Source organism: Mandrillus leucophaeus, unplaced genomic scaffold (genome assembly GCF_000951045.1).
Source record: "Mandrillus leucophaeus isolate KB7577 unplaced genomic scaffold, Mleu.le_1.0 Scaffold1337, whole genome shotgun sequence".
Lineage (NCBI taxonomy): Eukaryota > Metazoa > Chordata > Mammalia > Primates > Cercopithecidae > Mandrillus > Mandrillus leucophaeus.
In genome coordinates, this window is record NW_012101296.1 from 205 (window position 1) to 25,471 (window position 25,267).

Genomic DNA, 25,267 nt, shown 5'->3' on the forward strand with positions numbered 1-25,267 from the left:
CTACAATCCCCTCATTTCCCACATAGAAATTAGGTGAAGACCGATTATCAGTTCCAAGGTTACAAAATAGAGAATGATAGAAGTTAGATACAGAATTCATATTTAGACTGCCAGTGAAATGCTTTTTTCACTGTGCACACTATTCCATTTTTATAAGTTACATACTATTTAAGTTGCTTGAGCCAAGGCAGACCTGTAGTCATAATCACTATGATTTGCTTTATTCTTTATTAATTGTTTTTCTGGAATGTCTGTACATACATATTTTTTATTTTATTTTTAACTTCTGTTTTTCAAGCATGGTGTAGCTAATGGAGCTTCTCATCCCCCTCCTCTGGAAAGGAGCCCATATTCCAACGTATTCCATGTGGTCGAAGGCTTTGCACTTGTCATTCTCTGTAGCAGTCGACCTGCCACTAGGAAACTAGCCGTCAGTGTCCTTAGAGAAATACGGGCTTTATTTGCACTTTTGGAAATACCTAAGGTAAGATTTAGGTATTTCATTCAGTTATCTAATGAAAGTACTTAAAAACCATCTCTTTGTCCATCCTTATCCCATATAGGTAGGTTACTACCATGGGTCTAAACTAACTTACTGTTCTCAATTGGGAGGCTGAGGCAGGCGGATCACAGGTCGGGAGATGGAGACCATCCTGGCTAACACAGTGAAACCCCGTCTCTACTAAAAATACAAAAAACTAGCCAGATGTGGTGGTGGGTGCCTGTAGTCCCAGCTACTCAGGAGGCTGAGGCAGGAGAGTGGCGTGAACCCAGGAGGCGGAGTTTGCAGTGAGCCGAGATCGCGCCACTGTACTCCATCCTGGGTGATAGAGTGAGACTCTGTCTCAAAATAAATAAATAAATAAATAAAATAGCACTGAAGTGAATTTTCAGTGTTTACTTGGGTTTGGCTACTTTGCTTAAACATTCCTAATTTTTTTAGACATATGATGTCCTTTTTACAGGGTGATGATGAATTAGCCATAGATGTGATGGACAGGCTAAGCCCATCCATTCTTGAGAGCTTCATACATCTCACTGGGGCTGATCAGGTAACTATAATGACTTCATTCTACCCAGTCTTGTTTTGAGACTTAAGACAGACACACATATATATACATGTATACATGCATACATAAAAGAACTTCCTTAACCAATGTAATGTGTTAGAAAGTATTTTTGAAAATTAGAAAATGCTTAAGAATAGTACTTAAAAAGTGACATTTATTTATACTTGGTTAAGTACTCTTCCACATAGGAATAAAAATAATTTTATGTTTGTAAAATTATAATCCTTCCAATCTAAGAAGTTTCTGTTAAATTGAATCTTACTTTATGCTACTGTTTGCTGTTCATTATGGCATATAAGATTCTTGAGATAGAAATACTTGTTAAAATGCTATGGGAAAAAAAATAGTGATACTCAAAGCAAAAACTTATACCCTGCTTTTTTGGCAGCTATTTTTTGTGTATCACATGAGTTTAAGTATAGTGGGTTAAGTACATAGTGTTTTATACCAATGTCATATGTAATTTGACTCATTAAAATGGAGAGAAACACTTTGTCTACAAACACATTACTAAGAAAGTTTATGCAAACTTTCTTACTTGGTCTTCACAGGGTAAAAGGTCATATATTAAGATTCCAAAGTTGATGTAAGAATAGCTATAAAACCTTACTATTTAAAAATTATTTCCTCCTATTTTAGAATACATGGACAAGAGGTTAATGCATAACATTAAGAGCTTTCTGCATAACACCTGATTCTTATAATTCATGAGTTTTATGTAGCCAAGGAAGGTAATAAGATTTTATAAGCCTAGGAGATTATTAGAAATCTGTACAGTTCCCCCCCCCCCATGACGCTACCATGATGCTAAACTTTTTAAAAATTAAATTTTTAATTTTTATTTATTTTTAAATAGACATAATTGTACATATTTATGTGATGCATTTGATGTTTCGATACATGTCTATATTGTATAATGACCCAATCAGGCTAGTTAGTGTATCCATCATCTCATGTGTTTATCATTTATTTGTGGTAAGAACATTTAAAAGCCTCTCTTCTGGTTATTTTATGAAAGGATCTATGCAATTCAAAACATTTTGTTTTAGATATTAACTATAAATTATGAATTATTCCAAAAAGAGAGTAATGGATTACTTGTTTCTAGTGCCTAAAGCAGTGCTTAATATACTTTTCTTTGAACATAAATGTTTATCTCTTTAGTGGAAGAGTTCAAATATTGAACAAGTATTTAAGAATATATACCTCCGGAGCAAAGAGCTCATTTTTGGGTCTGTTCCACACATACATAGATACAGGTCAACATGAAAGTTAATGGTTCACTTCTTAGAGAACTAAAAAGCAGCTTTTGGTATACCATGAAATTTGGATATTTATTTAAGAATTACTTAAATAGTGGTCCTGAACGTATTTGGTTTATAGATCCTTTTGAGAACAATGAAAACGTGGAATCCCTCTCCCAAAAAAAGACATGAATGCACATACACAAACATGCAGTTTCAGGAATTCTCTACTCCCCTCAACCTACCATGGACTTTATATTATCTTGTTTTGGAAACTACTAATAGACCACTTTCAGTTTAAAGCAATTTATATGGTAAAATTTTAAAAGTTATTGAAATGTGTAATCCATTTTTTCCTCTCCATATAGACTACTTTGCTCTATTGCCCTAGCTCGATAGATTTACAAACATTAGCAGAATGGAACTCTTCTCCCATTAGCCACCAGTTTGATGTGATTAGTCCATCACACATATGGATATTTGCACATGTGACCCAAGGCCAAGACCCATGGATTATAAGTCTCTCCAGTTTTTTAAAGCAAGAAAATCTTCCTAAACACTGCTCTACAGCTGTGAGCTATGCTTGGATGTTTGCATACACAAGACTTCAGTTGTTGTCCCCTCAGGTCGATATAAAGTAAGTTATTTTCCTAGTGTAAATTTAAAAATGTATAGACTGTCAGCTTTCGTATGTATTTATTTGAAAAATACAAAAGTATTACAGATTGGAAGGCCCATAAATAATATGTGATACTGTATTGATGTCTTAAGGAGGGAGAAGAATGTTGTCAAGGACATAGTGTCATAACTTCTTCATCCTTTTCATGTAATACAGTCTCACCAAATTTTAATTGTTTACTTAATAACACTGTACTTGGTACATAGTTGTGTCCATTGAATCTGTGTTAAGGGAAAAAATTAGGAAAGGATCTGAAGATGAGTATGGATGTAGATACAGAAGTTTGTAGATAAAGGGTGAGAAGCAGAGCGAAACAGCTCAGTGGCCTTACTTTTCCTGATGACAGTATAAGGAAGGCCACCTTCTGGTGGGGAGTGGTAATAACACACTGAGTAGTGGATGTGAGGATGTTGGTAAAGTTTTGGAGTAACTGATTATGAAATGGAGAGTTGACCAAGGCCATTATAAATTTTAGTTAATTTTTTTTTTTTTCTCTTAAATACAGAGGAGAATTTTTGAATGTGGGTTTGGGTTCCTGATTTCCCCTTACATAGATCACATTGAATGGAATGAGTCCTCTCAGCATGTAACTTGACCCTGCAAACCCAGCATCTGTACTGACCTATCACTTGAGGCCTACATTAAAGGCTCTTCAAATCTGACTTCACTCTGTACTTTTTTTCTTACTTTCTATCAATACCTTCAATGTTGGAACCAAATTATCCCCTCAAAGTTCATTACATGTGGTTGACAGTTTCCATTTTGTGAGCTTTTGTTCACATGAGCATAGGATACCTTTTTTTTTTTTTAATTTTTGCGTATCTATGTCTGATATAGTTCAAATTCAATCTTATTTTTTAAAATCTCTTAAACTTCCTACCCAGAATAGTCATTCTTACTTTTGGATTTGAATATCTATACAATTAGTAGAAATAGTATTTCTACTAATTGTATATATATGGTCTCAGGTATTGTGTATTGGATTTCTTTTTTGTTTTGTGTTGTTTTTCTTTCTTTTTTTTCTTTTTTTAAAGAGACAAGGTCTCGCTGTGTTGCTTAGGCTGGAATGCAGATGTGTAATCATAGCTGATTGCAATCTCAAACTTCTGGGCTCAAGCAGTCCTCCCACTTCAGCCTCCCAAAGTGCTGGGATTACAGTTGTGAGCCACCACACCTGGTCTAGTTGTTACTTTTTTAATAAAGATTGACATTTGCAATCCCAGCACTTTGGGAGGCCGAGACGGGCGGATCACGAGGGCAGGAGATCGAGACCATCCTGGCCGACACGGTGAAACCCCGTCTCTACTAAAAAATACAGAAAAAAACTAGCCGGGCGAGGTGGCGGGCGCCTGTAGTCCCAGCTACTCGGGAGGCTGAGGCAGGAGAATGGCGTGAACCCGGGAGGCGGAGCTTGCAGTGAGCTGAGATCCGGCCACTGCACTCCAGCCTGGGCGGCAGAGCGAGACTCCGTCTCAAAAAAAAAAAAAAAAAAAAAAAGAAGATTGACATTTGCCACCTTGCATACCATTTATGACCTTATCTTAAGTAGCCTTCTCTAATGACCATATTTTAAATTATAACCCCATCTCCTAGCAGCATTCTTTATCTCCCCTTTCTGCTCTATTTTTCTTCATCAAACTTAACACCATCTGACATTGTTTTATTTATTTCTTTATTGTATGTCTCCCATAGCCCACATGGGGGCAGTGATATTTTTGACAGTTTTTTAAAACTGATATGTTACCATACCTAGTATGTTAACATACTAGGACATTGTTCTATGATACTCTTACTGAATTAATGAAGTGGTGTGTTTGCATTACTTACCTTAGCATATTACAAAACTTGTTGAAGGCAAAGATTATATATTTGTATTTTTCCTCTTTCGCTTTGCTTTCAGTCCTTAATTCTTACATAATTTTGGTATTTGGAAAGACTTATGGAATTGTTTCAAAATATTTTATTGGTGTAACCTTTCAAGACAGAAATTTGGCAGAAACCTTGAAAATATGTATCTTCTTTGACTCTGTGATTTCATTTTCAAGAATTACCTAAGAAAATAATTAACCATATATTCAAATGTATAGTATTGTGTATAATAGGGAAAAATTGCTATTAGCTAAAATGTCAACAAAAGCTTGGTTATATAAAATATGATACTTTATATTTATATAGCATATGATAAATCAAAATAATGTCACAGAATATTAATTTACATAGAGAGGTGAAAAATACATAAGTCTAAAAAGTTGATACAAAATAAAATAAACATTTAATTTGTATAAATTAAAAGATGTATTCATGCATTTACGGTTCATGTATATGAATTAAAGATATATAGAATATGCAGTGTTTATTTTCATGTGGGATTAAAGATGATTTTGATTTTTGTTTTATTTTCTTTCTACATTGAGGATACATAATAAGTTATAAAATACGGCCCAATAAAATATTAACTTTTATTACAGGAATAATAATGTTAAAATGATCTGGTAATATATTTTAATTTTTAATCCAGTACTTTATTCATTGATATCAGTCCACAAAAACAGTACTAGTAATAAAAACCTTATGCTAACCATCTCTCTAATTAGCATTAGGCCAGGAATGGTGGCTCACCCCTGTAATCCCAGCACCAGCACTTTGGAAAGCCGAGGCAGGTGGATCATCTGAGCTCAGGAGTTAGAGACTATCCTGGGCAACGTGACGAAACCTCATCTCTACCAAAAATACAAAAAATTTGCTGGGCGTGGTGGCACACACCTATAGTCCTAGCTACTCTGGAGGCTGAGGTGGGAGGGTCACTTGAGCCTGAGAGGTGGAGATTGCAGTGAGCCAAGATTGTGCCACTTGCACTCCGGCCTGGGTGACAGAGAAAGACTCTGTCTCAGAAAAAGAAAGAAAGAAATACAGCATTAGTTAAAATAAACTTTTAAAAATGTGTTGTGTTATTCATATCTGCCCATTTTTCTTTTTTTTTCCTTAGTAGCCCCATCAATGCTAAGAAAGTAAATACCACCACAAGCAGTGACTCATACATTGGCCTGTGGAGAAACTATCTGATCCTTTGCTGCAGTGCAGCAACATCGTCATCTTCCACATCTACAGGTTCTGTGAGATGCTCTCCTCCTGAGACGCTGGCGTCTACCCCAGATAGCGGCTATAGCATTGATTCCAAAGTAAGTTTCTCAGATCCACTGTTGGATCTATGAAATCTGAATGGCCCCATAAAAATAAGATTTTAAAATTTCTTTTTATGGACAATAAAGTAACTCAGTTGAAAGTATATTACTTACTTGCAAAAAGGAAAATACCTCAAGAAAGCCCATCATTGTTTTTATGGATTCCTAGTCGGAATCAATAATACGTACATAGTTTTCCATTGGAAAGAAAGACCCATGCCCATTCAGTTTATCATACTCGTTATTTTAAAAGAAATTGTCATACCTATTTTCCCATATTCCAGTTTTTGTAGTTCTCACACTTCTCAGAACCCAAAAGGAATCATTTACATAATTAAATGCCTTTCTAGAATTTCCCTAAATCATGTAGTGATCTAAAGGGTACTGGATAGGAGCAGTGGTTTTGTTTTCATGAAAATGACAAAACTTAAGACCAGAGTATCTGATTTTAACACTGATGACTATTTTAGAAGTCATTTTGTTTTCTTCATGTTCATGGATCGAAAGGTACAGAGTATCTGATGAAGGGAGTCAGCCTATTATATGATCGTGAGTGAGGGTAAGAAATTAGGAGCCCCAAGTTTTGTTAATGAGCTTGCATTAAGCCATTGGATAAGTTATTTAACCTTTTAAATTATGTGCACCACAGGTGAAATTTGAGGTATCATTCATAGTAAAGTTTCATCTGTCCATTTATCCTTGACCTATGACTACTGAAATCTCAGATTATCTAATTGGACATAGTATCATTAGTGGCTGTTATAAATATAGTATTTTTTTTTCCAGATTATTGGCATCCCATCCCCTTCATCCTTGTTTAAGCACATAGTTCCAATGATGCGCTCTGAGAGCATGGAAATCACAGAATCCCTTGTTCTAGGTCTTGGCAGGACCAACCCAGGAGCTTTTAGGTAACTATGTTCATACTTTTTTTTTTTTTAAGCACTAAAAGAATAAATGTGCTACTTAGAAGGTGTGGTAGGGTCAAGCAGAGTGCTTATTGGGATGGTCACATACCAGGCCTGACTTTCACCAATTAAGTAGCCATGTAGCATTTAGCAAGTCATTTATTGGAAGTTTTATTTCCTCATTTTGACTGAGCAGATTAAAACTTACCTATGTATTCTAGGAATAATGAAATGCCGTATAAATATTTAGTATTTTCCTACTATATATATTTATGTAGTCATTCTTTTAATGTGTAATCTTGGTCTAGTAGTTAAAACTCCAGTTTTCCCCCTGCTTATCCAAGAGAATTAGAATATCTTTCAAAAAGTATTTACATAGATGTTTGATATCATTCGTGATTTTTTTATATTAATGAAGCAAATTCTTCAGTTTTGCCTGAAGTTCTGCCTTGTTGTCTCCTGGGCATGGAATTTATTCTTTTGAGAATTTCCTCAATTAATGTGAGAATGGTATCTGATGTTTTGTCTCCAAGATAACCTGTACAACCAGGAAATAGGTTAATACCCTGGTTTATCTTCAGATTGTATAAATCTTCTGCCTTTTGCTAAAGATTTCCATGGAAAGGAACATTTAAGTAAAAAAGAATAGGTTAATAAATTGTAATATATCTATAGGTGTGGGATAGCATTTCTTATAAATGAAGTTTTGGAAAAACTTTCAGATTTTCCCAATCTTAAAATAAGCACATTTTCAATTTAAAATCAAAATATAGATAAAGATAAATTTATCATTTTTACAAAGTTCATACCCTTTGACCCATTAATTTAATTTGTAAAATTAATCCTAAGGAGATAGAAAACAATGATAAATATACAAAGTTGTTCACAGAGGCAATATTTTTAGTAAGAGAAAATTAGATAAAATATAATGATTCATTAATAAATGAAAATGTCTAGGAAAATTATGGTACCCCACTCTGTGTTTGAATATCATGAATTAGTTATTGGCATATAAAATTAACTATGTTAGTGTAAGAAAAGAAAAAAAAGGAGGCCGGGCACGATGGCTCACACCTGTAATCCTAGCACTTTGGGAGGCTGAGGCAGGCAAATCGCCTGAGGTCGGGAGTTTGAGACCAGCCTGACCAACATGGAGAAACCCCGTCTCTACTAAAAATACAAAAAATTAGCCAGACATAGTGGTGCATGCCTGTAATCCCAGTTACTCAGGAGGCCGAGGCAGGAGAATCACTTGAATCTGGGAGGCGTAAGTGGCAGTGAGCCAAGATCACGCCATTGCACTCCAGCCTGGGCAACGAGAGTGAAACTCTGTCTCAAAAAAAGAAAAAAGGATACCATTTTATATAAAATAGTTTGAACTAAGTAAAGTGTATGTCACTTGCAAACTGATTGAATAAAAGTATTGGTAGTATTCCCTCTATAAATTAAAATAAGGGGCCTATACCATTTTTTTCCTGGTTTCCAAATAATCTATAATATAATGTGTTATTTTATAAACAAAATAAAACAATAGACATTGCATTTAAAACAGTAGGATTAGAAGTAACACTTGTCAGTTTACATCATATCTTTACATATTTACATGTGTCAAATTATATCTGTGTAGCTACTAATAGAATATGTACCATTTTTCTTCTAGGGAACTAATAGAGGAATTACATCCCATAATTAAAGAAGCACTCGAAAGAAGGCCGGAGGTGAGCTGTGTTCTGCAGCCTTCTATTAGTGAACATTTATTTTTCTGCCATATTTACATGTTATATCAAAAGTTAGAAATTAAGACGATTATCTAGTGTATTCTTCTTTTTAAGATGCAGACACTTCCCCTCCCCCCAGAAGATCTTATGCAGAAACCCATTATGTAAAATGAATGAACAATTGCTTTAACTTAAGTGAGGGCAGAAAATAGGGTCTAGGTTGGAGGTGGCAAACTTTTTCTGCAGATAAATATTTTCGGCATTACAGGCCTCTACTCAACCTTGCCTTTGTAGCATGAAAGCATTCATAGACTACATTAAAAAAAGGAGTGTGGCTGTTTTCCAGTAAAACCTTATTTGCAGTAACAGGTAGCCGTGGGCCAGATTTGGCCCATGGGCTGTAGTTTCAGTTCTGAGCAACTTTCAGAAACTATAGGTCCAGTGGGACAGATGGTTGCATAACCTTAATTCTAGCAATTTATTACGTACTCAAATAAAATCATAGAGAAGGGATTCTAAGAACTACAGAGAGGAAAGCCTGGGACTCTGGTTGCAGGGTAAGGAAGGCATTATAGATGAAGTGCTGATATTTGAGATGAATTTTAAAGCATGTTTCCCAGTGGACAAGCAAGGGAAAAGTATTCTAGGTGAAGAACAGCATTTGCAAACTTTACAAAGAATTTTGAAATGGCAAATTTTTCTGTATAATTATATTATGGGGGAAGTGATTGAATATTAGGCTGGATAGCAGGATGAGAAATATCTCATGAAAAACTACTAGTTTTAGCTTTAACCAATAGACCAGTAGTTCCTATGCCTGTGGCATCTGAGAATTACCTGGGGAGCTTGCTAAAAATTTTAGACTCCTGGGCCTATTGAATGAGAATCCCTGGAATAGGGTCCAGAAGTCTATTTTTGTAAAGCATCTTAGATGAGTCTGCTGTAGAACATCGTTTAGGAATCAGTGCTGTTAATGTCAGGGATCCCCTGAGGAATTTAAGCAGGAGAGGGAGATGGTGATAATCCCTGCAGTTTAGGGACTTTGAAACATCATCTGCAATTCCTCACTCTCCTTTAATTTAGCACTGTAGGGTCATGATAGTATTCCCATTTTGTCATTGATTTGATTTTTGTTTCAGAATGATCAGTTTGGTTACAGTGCTGGATGACTTATTAGAGAAATGTAAGCTTGAAACAAAACGAAATAGCAGTATTTATTTTTCTGAATTTCAGAAGGAAAGCTATTAAACACATACGGTGATGTGCCTTGAATATGAGTTATAGTTTAAGAGCTTTAGACTCACACTGTTTCTGTGAAGACAAAATGAAAACAGGCCAACCAAACTGCAAAAACAAGTTGCAGTAATCTTCAGAGACTGATAAGAAATCATCCTGTCCCAAATGAATTACTGTCAACTTTAGAAAGAGCCCAGAGAAAAGTAAATGTAATTGATTAGTCATTAGTAAAATGTCACACACCTGGAAGGCAGAAAAATTGGGTCATGGACGAGAAAGTGAAAGACTAGTAAATATGTTTTTAATTGCTCTGTAATTTGAAAATTACATCACAAATGAAGTACTGAGCTATTATTAGTAGAAGGTGATATAGGTGATCGATATCTCTTACATGACTTTCTGCTAGAAGCAGAATCAAGTTGAAATGTTACAACTATTATTCTAGGCATTATTCTAGTTCTTTGGACCTAATAATACAAACATATTTATTCATATCGTAATGAGTAAGGGAGTTTTTCTCATATTTGTTTATTTTTTTTGTGCCAAAATTAATCGTTGTGTAGAAAACTGTGGCATGAGCAAAATCTTAAGTTCTTTTTAGGATTGTTTTCCCTACACTTATGTCCTATTTTTGGGAGGGTATTAGGGATTCTTTATTAGTCCATGATAATGGTTTACTAATTACTTCGATTCTAAAACTGTCTGATTAGCAAATAACCTAAAAATGTAGTATTTTACTTCCTCTGACACACAGGGGTTGTCACCATGTAAGAAGTCATGTGACTTTATTTGACTTATTCATTTCAGACTGTTCACACATATCTCTTTGAGGCAGTAGCTACCAGAGTACCTACAGTCTACATTGTACAAGCAAAATAACTTCAGTGAGGCCAGAACCTCTCTCTGAGACATTCACATTATTCTTTCCAAGTTACACCCGCAAGATTTTAATTAATATGTTTGTATCTTTGGAATAGAATATGAAACGGCGCAGGCGTCGAGACATTTTACGAGTACAACTGGTACGAATATTTGAACTGCTGGCAGATGCTGGTGTCATTAGTCACAGGTCAGTATTGGATTCAGATTGTTAAAACTTTGGAATGATCCTAGAGAACGTAATCTCTTTTCACTCATGAAATGTATAAAAACAGAAAAGCACCATTGCAACAAGAAAACCTGTATGTATCACTATGAAAATTATTTAACAAATATTCGATACACTAACCAATAGCTAAAAATGTATTGAAAAATCTACCACCAGAATTGGATTGCTTCTGGCAAAAAATGGATATAATGTTCCTATGATTTTGATATTTGTTGGAACCTAGTTATCTTGGCAAGTGGATGGTAGTAGCTTTTTCTTCACAGATTTTCCTGTTTTTTACCTCATTTTAAAGATTTTTTCTTCTGAGCTTGAAAAAATAATACATTCACAGGTTAAACATTATAAGGCTTACAAATTTATTCCAATGAACTTGTTATCTATCCTGCCAGGAAAAATTATGAAATCTACAAATATAATTCATAACAGTTTTCCACCCTTCACAGACAAAACCATGAAACCTAGAGATATTGCCGCAGTAAAGGCATCTTCACACTAAGCCTAGCCCCTTGAGGAAAATTCCATCAGCCGAATGTTGAAAAATAACTATTTCCTTAGGAGGATAATGGTGTTACCTGACCATTGAAGGAGAAAAATAATAGATCTGACCATATCCAAAAAAGGTCACTGAAAAGATATCTTAAGGAAAAAAAAAAAATGGACCAGGTGCAGTGGCTTACGCCTGTAATACCAACATTTTGGGAGGCTGAGACGGGTGGATTGCTTGAGCCCAGGGGTTGGAGACCAGCCTAGGCAACATAGCAAAATCCCCTCTCTATAAAAAATGCAAACAATCAGGCGGGAATAGTGGCAGACCAATAGTCCCAGATACCTGGAAGGCTGAGGTGGAAGGATCACCTGAGCCCAGGACATTGAGGTTGCAGTGAGCCTTGACCATGCCACTGCACTCCAGCCTGGGAAAAGAGCGAGACTCTGTCTTGAAACAAAAAGGAGAAAAAGAAGTATTAATAATACAACAAGTGTAGTAACTATGGTAACTGCATGGCATTATTCCTTTAGCATTTCTCCCGATTATTTATTTTACCTAACACCTTTCATATGTAGCATTGAATGCTTTTGACAAATGCTTTCAAAATACATTTTTAATCAGAGTATTATTTAAACTATTGATTTACTTTTCTTTCCTAGTAAAAAGCAAATAAAGAAATATTGGCCGGGTGCAGTGGCTCACACCTGTAATCCTAGCACTTTGGGAGGCCGAGGAGGGCAGATCACCTGAGGTCAGGACTTCGAGACCATCCTGACCAACATGGTGAAACCCCATCTCTACTAAAAATACAAAAATTAGCTGGGCATGGTGGTGCATGCCTGTAGTCTCAGCTACTCGGGAGGCTAAGGAAGGAGAATCGTTCAAAACCAGGAGGCAGAGGTTGCTGTGAGCCAAGACAGTGCCATTGCACTCCAGCCTGGGTGAGAAGAGCGAAACTCTGTATCAAAAAAAAAGAAAAGAAATGCCATTCTCTTTTTTTCTTTCACAAAAAAATAAGAGTTAGGAAAAGTAAAATTGAAACTTGCTGGCTTGATGCAAAAAAATTAACAACCTGATACACATCTGAATCTTTTTTTTTGGTTGCTTTAATTGTAGCGTTAGTAGAAGAACCTTTAAATGGTTCTATTTTAGGGAATGCAAAATGTTGCTCTATTTAAAGTTAACTACCAAAAACTATATGACTATTAAGCAATAATGATCTTTGAAGCCAGTTGTGTATTTTGTTTTGAAGTATTTTTAAAAAGAGTTATTGATAGAAAGTTACTGCTATTCTAGATTTTTAAATTTCCATGGCTAAGGAAAATAATGAGTTCTGAATGCTAAGAACACAGGGAACTTTGTTTTGTTCACCTAGTGGATTTCATGTACCTGACACATAGGAGATAATGAATATTTGTTAGATTAATGAAGATTTTATTCTGGTGCAGGTTGTAGTCCACTAAATCAGTTTCCTATCCACTAATAGGTCATGATCCAGAGCTTGAAAAACACTCATTTAAGGAATAAAGGAAAAAATTTGAAAAGCACCTGAAAAACACTTATTTAAGGAATAAAGGTCATACATTGATTCATTCAATACATATTTATTGTTGTAGACTGATATAGTCAATATACTATAGTATCATTGCAACTCCTAACTCTTGTTTTCATAGGTTTAGGATATTTATTCCAAAGTTACTATTTAAAAAAAATTACCTTTAAAATAATATATATTAGAAGTACTTTTCAAACATAATAAGAAAAAGCTGACCTAAATAAATGCATATGTAATAGCTAATCATTTATATAGCACTTATTGTTTGCTAGGCCTTTTCATATATAGCAGCTCATTTACATCCTTCTAAAACACTCTGAGGTAGATACCGGGTATATGCTTAATGATTGATGAAACATGACAGGAATCCAGGACTTCTGACTCTAACCAAATACTCCCCTATCAGTCAGTCAGTGGTTTCCAGGCACAGACATAGATCCCTGCCTCAAAGAAAACCTCATTGCAGATATATCTTTCCTCCTTGAGACAGGCTCTTGCTCTGTCACCGAGGCGGGAATGCAGTGACTAGATCACAAGGCTCAAACAATCCTCCCACCTTAGCCTCCTGAGTAGCTGGGACTACAGGCGTGCACCACCATGCCTGGCAAATTTTTGTGTATTTTGTAGAGACGGGGTTTCATCATGTTGCACAGGCTGGTGTCGATCTCTTGAACTCAGTGATCCACCCACCTTGGCTTCCCAAAGTGCTGGCATTACAGGTGTGAGCCACCGTACCTAGCGCATTGCAGATACTCTTAAAGGCAGTTCCATAGGTCTAGAAAGAGGTTTTGAAACCCAGTACTCTACCCTATTCTTACCAGAATTCTCTCAGATTTTTGCATCCCTGATAATACCTATCCCAGAATCTTACTGAGAATAAGTGACTAATAGATATTTGATTATACTGAAGGCATAATATGAATAGACATGGCAGCTATGAATAAATAGAACTAGTCTTTTTCAACTTTTCTAAACTGATCCTCCCCATTTCATATGCCTCCTGTCTCTTTGTTTAGAAATCCATGTGTTTCACAGAGAGGAAACAACATTTAGCACTGAGTTGATTTAAGTTAGATATGGAGTTGAATAATATAAATTGCAATAGCAGTTCCTAGATTAAGAAGCACCATCTATTTTCGTATTAAAGTAAGCAAAATCGTATTCATTTAATTTTCATTTATTAAGTTGCATGCTGCCATGAGCATGCAAAATTAACATGTATTATTCTCATTTTGAGTATTAATAATTTTTAATTTAAATTATAATTTAAAGTCCCATTTGCTTCATCATTTGTTTTCTTCAATATTTTCAGTGCAAGTGGTGGCCTTGATAATGAAACACATTTTCTCAACAACACTTTATTGGAGTATGTAGATTTAACTAGACAACTCCTGGAAGCAGAAAATGAAAAAGACTCTGACACACTGAAGGATATACGATGCCATTTTAGTGCCTTAGTGGCGAATATTATTCAGAATGTTCCAGGTATTATTTTCAATTTCTTAAAGCATTATTGAGTATTAAGGAACCGTCATATTTTTTCTTTCCTTGAGGTTTAATAATCTAAGTTGATAAAGTAACGTATGAACATACTGGAAAAATATGTCAGCATAACCTGGATGGCTGGAGTTTGTTTTCCCTTTGAATTATTGTCAGTGATTAGAAGTAAAAAAGCAACCCAGCATGGAATTTCAATAATGATCAGAATACTGACACAAGAACCTAGAGAAATCAATAGAATAAGCTCTTTAGACAACCTTGTTTTAGATGCAGTAAGCAGAGTGCAGTGTTTCAAATGATAATTGAGAATAAAATTAAGACGATACTTTTGAATAATGGGAAAAGAATATAGGCCATAAATACAAAATGTAACAAGGATTCCATGTTATTGGTTTACCAGATATGTTCTAATTATTGAGTAGGTTCTATATTGACAGATATTGGTTTAGATAGTAGGAAGATTAATATACACAATTACATTTTTAAAAGTTAAATTCTTGACAACTGTAAGAAGTAATGTGACTCTAGCCTTTGGCATACAGTATAAATACAAATGTTTCTTTTTCTCTCTGAAAAATTAAAGTCACATTGTTGGTTTGAATAGTATATACAGACAGTTGATGCCTGAAGAACATGGGTTGTATTTTATAACAGGGTCATTAAGCACTTAATTTCATATGTCAGTTTCAACTGTAGGAGCCTTGTTTTCATCTTTGAAAAGAAAATGATACTGTCAAAGGAAAAGAGCATTTTTTTTTCAAAATTTTCTGATCTGAAGCTCACTAATGTAAAGATGTGGTTTAGTCTATTACTAAACACTTTTTTACAACTTCCAAATTGGTTTATTGTGATACTGCTGAGTTTCTTCAAGAAGGATAGATATAGAGAAATTATATAGTAGAATTTCAAAATGGGGGAAAAAATCCTTGGAGATCATTTAAACCAGTGGTTTTCAAACTTTGCTGTTTCTCAAAGCCCTGAGGTTGTCCAGTGCCATCAGCAGAAAGCAGCAGAATGTGTTTGGACGCTAGGCCTCAACTCCGCTTTTATCTGTTTTATGTATTGAGATTACATGTAAGCTTCCTTTAACAGGAAAAGGCAGCTTTCCTGCTGAAAAAAAAAAAGTACAAAGTTTGAAAACATGTATCTTGTCCAAAGCCCTTACTTACCAGTGAACCAAGATACAGAGGTGTGTCTGTGTTAAAATCTTGGCCAGTCTCACCATATAGCCAGTGATAGCCCAGGGAGAAATGGGCTCCTGGCCCCACCTCTGTGCCAGCTTTCATGTGCCATTGAGCCTGTCATGGAATTTCTGCTTGCAGAGGTGCTGTATGTCATGTAATGCTGCCACAGAGTGACACAGACTGCAACTTTGTTTCTGCGATTTGCATATATATAAATGATCCCTGCTACTGTGGAGGTTTTTGATAGTTTAAAATGAAAAATTTTGCTTTCTTTTTTACACTGTTACACATTCAGTAACATGTCAGTAAAAAGTTAAAGCAAAAAGAAATGGAAATAAATGTTTTCTATCTTTTCTTATTTGCAGTGCACCAGAGAAGAAGTATTTTTCCTCAGCAGAGCCTTCGTCACAGTCTATTTATGCTGTTCAGTCACTGGGCAGGTCCTTTTAGCATCATGTTTACGCCCTTGGACAGATACAGTGATAGAAATATGCAAATTAATAGACATCAATACTGTGCGTTAAAGGTATTTACTTAGAAACCTGATTTCTTTTTTTTTAAGAGCAGAGTTGAATATTTTTGTCTCTCAGTCACTAGTATTTTAAAGAGGATAAGAATTTCTTCACAGTATCTGAGAGTGTTAGAATATATGTTTTTCTGCCGTATTCAAAATTTATACCAAAAGTTATATTTAAATACATAAAATACAATGAAAAACACTTCCAGAATCTACTCAAATTTGATCACTATTATCTTAAATAACTGAGTATTACTTGAAAGGAATGCCTTTTTTTCCGTTACTTAAGTACTTTTTCTTGGTCTTTTTATCTTCCTTTACAGTATTGTTCAAACTCCATGTCTAATTTGGTGTCATATTTACTTACTCATAATAAATTTCTTAGTTTTAAAAAATAATTTGTAAAGAAAAAAATTAAAGTATTGTGACTAGATACTAGATAAGTATTTTGCCTCTTCTCATTAAGCAACCAACATTTAACCTCTTAAATTTGTTAAATATAATTCTAATATTATTATTTGAAGGCTATGTCTGCTGTACTATGTTGTGGCCCTGTTGCAGATAATGTAGGACTTTCATCAGATGGCTATTTATACAAATGGTTGGATAACATTTTGGATTCTCTGGACAAAAAGGTAATTATGACAGTTTCCTTAAAGGTTCATAATAAATTCTCATTGTAGTATTAGCAGTTCGTGTATGTTGCACTAAAAACAAGTCTTTTTTAAAAAATAAGATAGGTTAGGATCATATGCAAAAAGCATATTATATAAAGTTAAATAGGATCTCATAATGTAAAAATGTTCCAATTCTTACATATCATTAATTTGAATAATTTTAATTTCCCTTTTAATATTATAGGATTAATACAGTGGTGTGTGTCTCTCAACAGGGTTCTAAGTCAATAAATAAAATACTAACATAGAACATATTGAGCTGCATGGGAGAAATATGTTATTTGCTATGTTTCATTTCATTTTTTTTTTAACCACTTTCCATTTAATCATTCTTCCTTGCCCTCCACACCCTTTGCTTTCCTTACTCTCATATTGTACATTTACAGACTTCACAATTTAACATAGGACTTACATCTTTTTCCCCTCACAACAATTTTTGTATTGGGTTGTCAAAAACAAGAATAAAGCTTGATAAAAATAATTAGAGAGCTTAATGACTCATTTTTCTGAAAGCACTTAATCACTATTCATATTCATTAACCGCCTTCAGGGCTCTGTTGGAAGACAGAATCATACTAGAGAGGCTCGTGTAAAAAGCAAGAGGCCAAATTCAATTCATCTGTGTGGTTTTTTTCTGCTGGCTGAGTAAAATGAGAGGGAGGTGAACAAAAGGAGATGGAATTTTCCTATTAATTACAACGAATATATGCACCATATTACCTTAGTAAGAACTGTAGGGAAACAGACAAAAAATATGTAACGTTCTGTCTCTATTGAGCAATTTCACAACCTTGGCCTAGGTTCACCAGCTGGGCTGTGAAGCAGTTACGTTGTTGCTGGAGCTGAACCCTGATCAGAGCAACCTGATGTACTGGGCTGTGGACCGCTGCTACACGGGCTCCAGGAGGGTGGCGGCCGGCTGCTTTAAAGCCATTGCTAATGTTTTCCAGAACAGGTACTTTAGATACGGGTTTCTTGTTTTGTTTGCTTAAAGAAAAGTTTTTCTTTGAATTTAAAAATATGAAGACATCAGTATAGTTGTCCTTCAGTATCTGTAGAGGATTGGTTCCAGGACCCCTCTCAGATCCCAAAATCCGTGGATGCTCAAGCCTTCTATATAAAATGCTGTAGAATTTGTATTTACTCTATGCAAATCCTCCCATATACTTTCTTTTTTTTTTTTTTTTTAGACATGGTCTCGCTGTCACCCAGGCTAGAGTGCAGTGGCATGATCATAGTTTACTGTAACCTCAAACTCCTAGGCTCAAGCGATCCTCCACACCTCAACCTCCCGAGTAGCCAGGACTGTAGACTCCCACTACCATGCCTGGCTAATTTTTAAATTCTTTGTAGAGACGAGGTCTCACTACGTATGTTGCCCAGGATGGTCTTGAACTCCTGGCCTCTCACCTTGGCTTCCCAAAGTGCTGGGATTTCAGGCACGACCTGCTGTGCCTGGCCTTTCCCACATATTTTTGATCCACAGAGGGTTGACTGTATTTTCTTTTCTTAAGCTCTAATGCAGCTGTGTGTAACCCTTTGAATGTGAGGACTTTTTTGCTTATCTGTGGTGGTGGATATTACAAAAATTATGCATGGATTTTTTATTTTTCATCAGCATTTTTTAGTGTGTTTTATGTGTGGCACAAGACAATTCTTCTTCTTCTGATGTGGCACAGGGAAGCCAAAAGGTTGAACACTTGTGCTCTAATGGAATTTAACCAAAATAAGGACAATTATCACCACGCATCTGTTGTTGTACCTATTGCCTTGAAAAAACCAAGTCCCCTCATAGACTTAGAAGATAGGTGCCTACAAGCCTTGCCCTTTGCATATCATATTTATTAAATGGTGCAAAAGTCTCTAAACATTGTTATTTACCTAATATGTAAAATTTATTCCTAGGGATTATCAGTTTGACACAGTGATGCTTCTAAATCTGATACTGTTTAAAGCAGCTGATTCTTCTAGAAGTATCTACGAAGTTGCTATGCAACTTTTACAGGTTTGTAAACATGTGAATTTAAATATTTTTTTACTCAGGATTTAATGAAGCCCAATAATTTAGTCTTGCCATTAAAGCACACTGATAATAGTATTTAGCTTTATTTATAATAATGAAGTTATGGTATTAAGTCCTAATTATTATTAGAAATATAAGACAAAGATAATATAGATATTTAAATTTATAAATAATGCAAACTATTCCTAAGTGTATTGTAGAAGGGTTATTTATAGTAACACGTGTGTATGTATATGAAGGTACTTAAAATATGTGTCCATGTAAGTATTTCTGTTCAGCAGATGAGAACAATGTGTGTCCCAGTTTTTTTGGAGAGCCATATGAAAAATAATTAGCTCTTTTTATCATATTCTCATGTAAATTTTCTTTATTGGGTTGAGGAGAAATAACTTAGAAACTTAGCAAACACGGATATATTATTAGTATACAGTATTTAATTCATAATAGGGCAAGATTCTTCCATCTTAACCAAGGGCTAAGAATAGGATTCAAGCAGATACTTTTTCCAAAGGCTCTAAAGTGGTTCTGATGCCAGTAGATCCATCTTAGGAATTATACCCTAATGCCTTTGTTAATTAAGAGGAAAGTTCAGCAGTACAGCTCTTTAAATAGTGTAATGTCAAAAGGTTCTCCTTGAAGGATTTTTTTTTTCACTTATACATATATTGTACTATCGTATTTTTGAGTGAGAAAAGTGGTAAATCTTTTTCAAGTAATTGTATATTAAGTTGCTGGAGTTATTTTCAGAATGTATTATTAACCTGGATCATTGACATTAAATATGAGGAATGTAAGTTCTTTTAGTGAGAAAGGGTTTTTGTTTGTTTTGTTTCTTTTTGTTTTTGAGATAGGGTCTCACTCTGTCGCTTAGGCTAGAGTACAGTGGCACGGTCATGGCTCACTGCAGCCTCTACCTCCTGAGCTCAAGTGATCCTCCAACCTCAGCCTCCTGAGTAGCTGGGACCACAGGCACACACCACCACACCTGGCTAATTTTTTAATTTTTTGTAGAGATGAGGTCCTGCTATGTTGGCCAGGCTAGTCTCGAACTCCTGGCCTCAAGTGATCCTCCCACCTCTGCCTTCCAAAGTATTGAGATTACAGGCATAAGCCACTCCACTCAGCCTGGGAGAAGAGTTTTTTTTTTAAATATAAAATTATAGTTAAACTTTAGAGAACCCATAAAATCTTAACCTAAGTTGATGGAATCACATTCCTATAGATTCTGGAACCGAAGATGTTTCGCTATGCTCACAAATTGGAGGTTCAGAGAACAGATGGAGTACTCAGCCAGCTGTCTCCTCTACCACATCTCTATTCTGTTTCATATTATCAGTTGTCCGAGGAACTAGCAAGGGCGTATCCTGAGCTAACTCTCGCTATATTCTCAGGTATGATCAATGAACTGGTTAGTAGTTTCTCTTTGTCAATCATTTCTTCAAAAACAATTTTTAGAAAATTATAAATTTATTAAATTACAGGTTAAATCAAAACCAGACATGTCTTTACATAGAATATTTTTTCTTCAATAAGAACTCTTAATTCTGATCTGTCACAGTATTTAGGTTTTTCTATCAGCGGCGTCCTTGTAGGGTTTTACACCTTACCTTCCCTTGCTCCCTACTCCATCAAAAAGAAAAAAATACAAGAGGGAGGACTTTCCATATGTGACTTAAAAGTATTTCTTAGTAGACATAGAACTTCTTGAATACATTGTATTTTGTGTATTGGCATATCTTTAATAATAAAAATAGGCAGAGATAAGTTGTAGGCAGTTTTCCGTGAGTGAAACCCCTAACCATAGGAGCAGGTGGTACAGTGCCTTGAGCAAAACTCTTTCTAGTCTCCCACATGTTGCCTGTCACCTACATCAAGATCTTGTTCCAGTGTAAATACTGGACATGCACCAACACTAGGATCTGGGAGATTGTGGAGTTCTGCTGTGGGTCCTTTCTTTCATTTGGGCTCAAGAGTTAGTGGCCTTAGCCTGCTTGGGATCTTTGCATAGCACCTATTTTAGCAATAGAAATAGTTTATTTCCCTCCCTAATTTACCTGAGTGGGAGAAAAAAGCAACAACAACAACTTAAATTCTCCTAACATTTAGTTCTTGAAAGCAGTAGACCTGTTTGGTTTGCCCTAGTAGTTGGTAGCAATTATGCCCCTTCCTTTTTCCCAACCCCCGCATCCCTGACAGCCCCTCCAAGATGGATATGAGTGGTCATCAACACAAAATAGCAGCCACCATGAACACAGATTTTGTGGCTGCTGAGCTGCTGCTAGAAGCTTCTGCGTAGAAAGCAGGGGAGTCCAGCTAGGTCTCAGAGATCATGTAACTGTTTAGAATGCCATGTCATCGCCTAGGATGTCGGCTGGTACAGGTGTCGACCGTGCCCACGCCTCCACCACCACCACCTTGTCATTCTTCCTTCAGTTCTATCTTCAGACACTCTTGTCCTTAGCATCAGCTAATTTTAACTCCTTTGCTTAAGGTAGTTAGTTCTAAACCAAAACATAGCCTCTCAACCTGACAAATTCCATAGCTAACCTACATTTTCACTTTCACTGTTTCTAAGGCAAGACAAACACAATATTCATTCAGAATTTTACTGCACAGATACAGATATCAGCATAAACTTTGCCACTTTAAAATTTGAGGGTCCTGATCCTTTCTTTCTCCAGATTCAATGCAGTGGTCTTAAATGTTGTCAGCTCTGAGGCCCTTCCCATTCTTGCTCCTCGCATCCTTTCCCTCCTTCACACCTGCTCCTAACCCCTTCCTCACCCCTATGCCTTGCCTCGAGTGTATACACTCACTATTCCGTATTCTCAGTCTTCATGCATGCCTTAGATCTTCACAGATGGCCTTCACAGTCCACTAGTGTCAAATTCCTTTCTGTAGCCTCACCAGGTACCTTCCAACTGCTCAGTCTAGTCACTGGCTAATAGTCTTCGGTCTGTTTGCTGCTTTCCACAGCAATTGGTGTTAGCCATCTTATATTTTTTTAAGCTCTAACCTCGCTTAATTTCCAAAAACTTAGTATTTCTTGCTTTTTCTTCTACCATTGAGTATTCCTTTTCTGTCTCTTTTGGTAGATTCTTACCTTCCGTCCCTTTTTTCTTTTTTTTTCTTTTTGAGACACAGTCTCTCTCTCTCTCTCTGTCTCTCTCCCTCTCCCCGTCTCCCTCTCTCCCTTTCTCCCTTCCTCTCCCTCTCCCTCTTCCTCTCTCCGTCTTGTGATTTATGTTAGCTGTTAATATTTTGATGTCATTGAGGTGAAAGTTACTAAAAGAAAAAACAGTACGTATAATTGTTAAGTGTAATGAGTAAAATGAATAAAATCCAGCTTCTGAAATCTGTTGGAATTAATTACCAGTCAGAGGAAGCCGAAATTACATCAGTTCTCTTTGACTTGTTTTCAATTTCAGAGATAAGCCAGAGAATCCAGACAGCTCACCCTGCTGGACGGCAGGTGATGCTGCACTACCTGCTACCATGGATGAACAACATCGAGCTGGTGGACTTAAAACCTCTCCCCACAGCAAGGCGACATGATGAAGATGAAGATGATTCCTTGAAAGACCGAGAACTTATGGTGACTAGTAGGCGCTGGTTACGGGGAGAAGGATGGGGATCTCCACAAGCCACTGCAATGGTTTTGAACAATCTGATGTATATGACAGCAAAGGTAAAATGAGTTTTGTATTTATAATTGCTGCACAGAATTATTGAGTAAGTAGATGTGGTTAGAAACAGATGAAGAGGCTCCATAATCCTGTGATAACCAAGCAAAATGCATTATAAATTTCTTTCTTTAAAAAAGACTGATGATATATGAATTTTTTTTACTAAAACCATATATGATTAATGATATTTATGTTTAGATTTGTTGAAAGAAATTATTGTTTCTGTAAAGTGTGGAAACGATTAAAGCTATCTGTGGAAAACATTGTTTTTTAATATTTCATGGTATGACAAGTTTGGTTTTTATAATAGGCAGTCATGACTGAAGTATCTTTTGTGCGTATTGCATCTAGTATGGCGATGAACTGGCCTGGTCGGAGGTGGAGAACGTGTGGACCACACTTGCAGATGGCTGGCCCAAAAACCTGAAAATAATTTTGCACTTTTTGATCAGCATTTGTGGGGTGAATAGTGAACCAAGCCTCTTGCCTTACGTATGTATTCAAGTTCATTTAACTTAAAAATATATATATATATTTACTAGTATCTTATGATGTCAGAGTATGGGCAGCAGTTGCCCAATAGAGGCAAGGCAAGGGCCAGGATGAAGACAGTCAGGAAAATAGCACATGGATTTATTCACTGATTCAGTCAGCAAATGTTTTCCATCATTATGACAGACCAGGTGCTCTTCTGGGCATTACAATCTGATGGGTAATACAGAATTTATTTGTTGAACCTACATCTGATTTATTTAATGAATAAATCAGTAAGTTAATAAAGTATAGTGTGATAAAGGCTATTAAAAAATTGCAGAGTTCTGAGAGTAAAACTTAGGAACCACAGCTGTCTGGAAGGATTCAAGATGACACTTGAGAGAAAGTGATATTGAAGCTGAAACCACACATTGCGGATGTTTCTAGTTTCTGCTAGGCAGAGCTGGCATTTAGATACGAGAACAGGATGGTGAGTGAGAGCTCAGTGCTTATAGGATTGCCCTTCAGGCTGCTGGAAGCAAGGGAAAGCATGGTAAGAGATATGAAACGAAGAAGATAACATCTTTGCCTTCCAGGGGAGAAAGCAACATCCAGATCTGCCCAAGTCAAGACGACACGTTTGATATGAAACTGTCAAACGTGAGGGTTAAATGGACACACGTGCATATGTCTTTTTAGATGCAGATGTAGATATCCATCCCGTGGCAGCATCCCCCAAAAGTGTGGTCAGCGGAAGACTAGTTCTACAGAACGTTATCTAAAAGTTCTTACAGGCCAGGCACGGTGGCTCATGCCTTTAGTCCTAGCACTTTGGGAGGCCGAGGTGGGCAGATCACCTGAGATCAGGAGTCAGAAGCCAGCCTTGCCAACATGGTAAAACCCCATCTCTACTAAAAATCCAAAAATTAGCCAGGTGTGGTGGCTCATGCCTGTAATCCCAGCTACTTAGGAGGCTGAGACAGGAGAATTGCATGAGCCCAGGAGGCAGAGGTTGCAGTGAGCTGAGATCTGGCCACTGCACTCCAGCCTGGGCGACAGAGCGAGACTCCGTCTCAAAAAAAATAAAAAATAAAAAAATAAAATAAATAAATAAATAAAAGTTCTACAGATTCTATTTTAAACAAACCACTTAATAGCTTTGCTTTACCCAGCATTCCCCAAGTTCACTTGGTCACTGAAAGCATCATTGCCAAGGTGTACCACAGGCGTAGTGCCTTTGAGGAGTGCTTAGAGAACTGTAGGTGTATAGTACAAGACAACGTTACCCCACGTCACCTCTCTGGCTGTGTCTCCTATATTCTCTCTGGTGCTCCCACCCTTCAGCTGTACTGGCCCCCCTTTGCTTCTAGCCCTCTCACCAGGCATTCCCTCCTTGGTGCCCTCACACTCACTTGCCTTCTCTTTCCCCAGTTAGCCACGTTACTCACTCCTCGTCTCTTTCAGGTCCTCCTTCAGGTGTCAGTGCCCACTGGGACTTCTGCTGCCCATCCTGTGTAGAACTGCAAATGCCCTACCTCCACACACACACTCCATTTCCTTTCCCTGCTTCATTGATCTTTCTGGCACTTAATCATCACCAAACACGTGATATATTTTACCTATTTACCTCTTTAGTTTTGCATCAACCAGTAGATTGTAAGCTCCTTAAGAATGGTAGTTTTTGTCTATTTGATTCACCGCTAAGTTCTCATTTAGTAGTGCCTGGCACATAGAAGATGCCCATTAATTGGATGAATGAATGGGGGAGTTAAAGCTGGAACCAGAAAAAGCATGAGATTATACTTTTAAGAGGCCAAATGGAAATTTGGGGAATAGCCATTTTCCAGGAATTTAAAAGGAGCCATTTTTTAATGTCAATAATAATAATGTATTGGTTATTATTTTTTAAGCACTTATGGGTGCTTATTTTAGGCATGGTAAAAGCACTTCATCCACATTATTTAATTCTCAGAATAAATCTATGAGTTTGGTGAGATCACTGCAGTTTTACAGATGAAA

At 36.3% G+C, this 25,267-nt stretch overlaps 1 protein-coding gene across 1 annotated transcript in view; it reads left to right on the forward strand.

Annotated features, from left to right (window-relative positions):
- Positions 1–298: 298 nt before the first annotated feature.
- FRYL (FRY-like) overlaps positions 299–25,267 on the forward strand; it is a gene marked incomplete at its 5' end in the record, with an annotated part of 98,255 nt that continues 73,286 nt past the window's right edge. The window contains 15 exons of the mRNA XM_011973061.1: positions 299–484; positions 966–1,052; positions 2,683–2,951; positions 5,980–6,172; positions 6,962–7,086; positions 8,744–8,801; positions 11,015–11,106; positions 14,500–14,672; positions 16,237–16,397; positions 16,913–17,023; positions 17,866–18,020; positions 18,971–19,070; positions 20,311–20,479; positions 22,517–22,776; positions 23,126–23,266. Of these exons, the coding sequence (XP_011828451.1) occupies positions 299–484; positions 966–1,052; positions 2,683–2,951; positions 5,980–6,172; positions 6,962–7,086; positions 8,744–8,801; positions 11,015–11,106; positions 14,500–14,672; positions 16,237–16,397; positions 16,913–17,023; positions 17,866–18,020; positions 18,971–19,070; positions 20,311–20,479; positions 22,517–22,776; positions 23,126–23,266 (2,280 nt within the window). The remainder of the gene's footprint in view (positions 485–965; positions 1,053–2,682; positions 2,952–5,979; positions 6,173–6,961; positions 7,087–8,743; positions 8,802–11,014; positions 11,107–14,499; positions 14,673–16,236; positions 16,398–16,912; positions 17,024–17,865; positions 18,021–18,970; positions 19,071–20,310; positions 20,480–22,516; positions 22,777–23,125; positions 23,267–25,267) is intronic.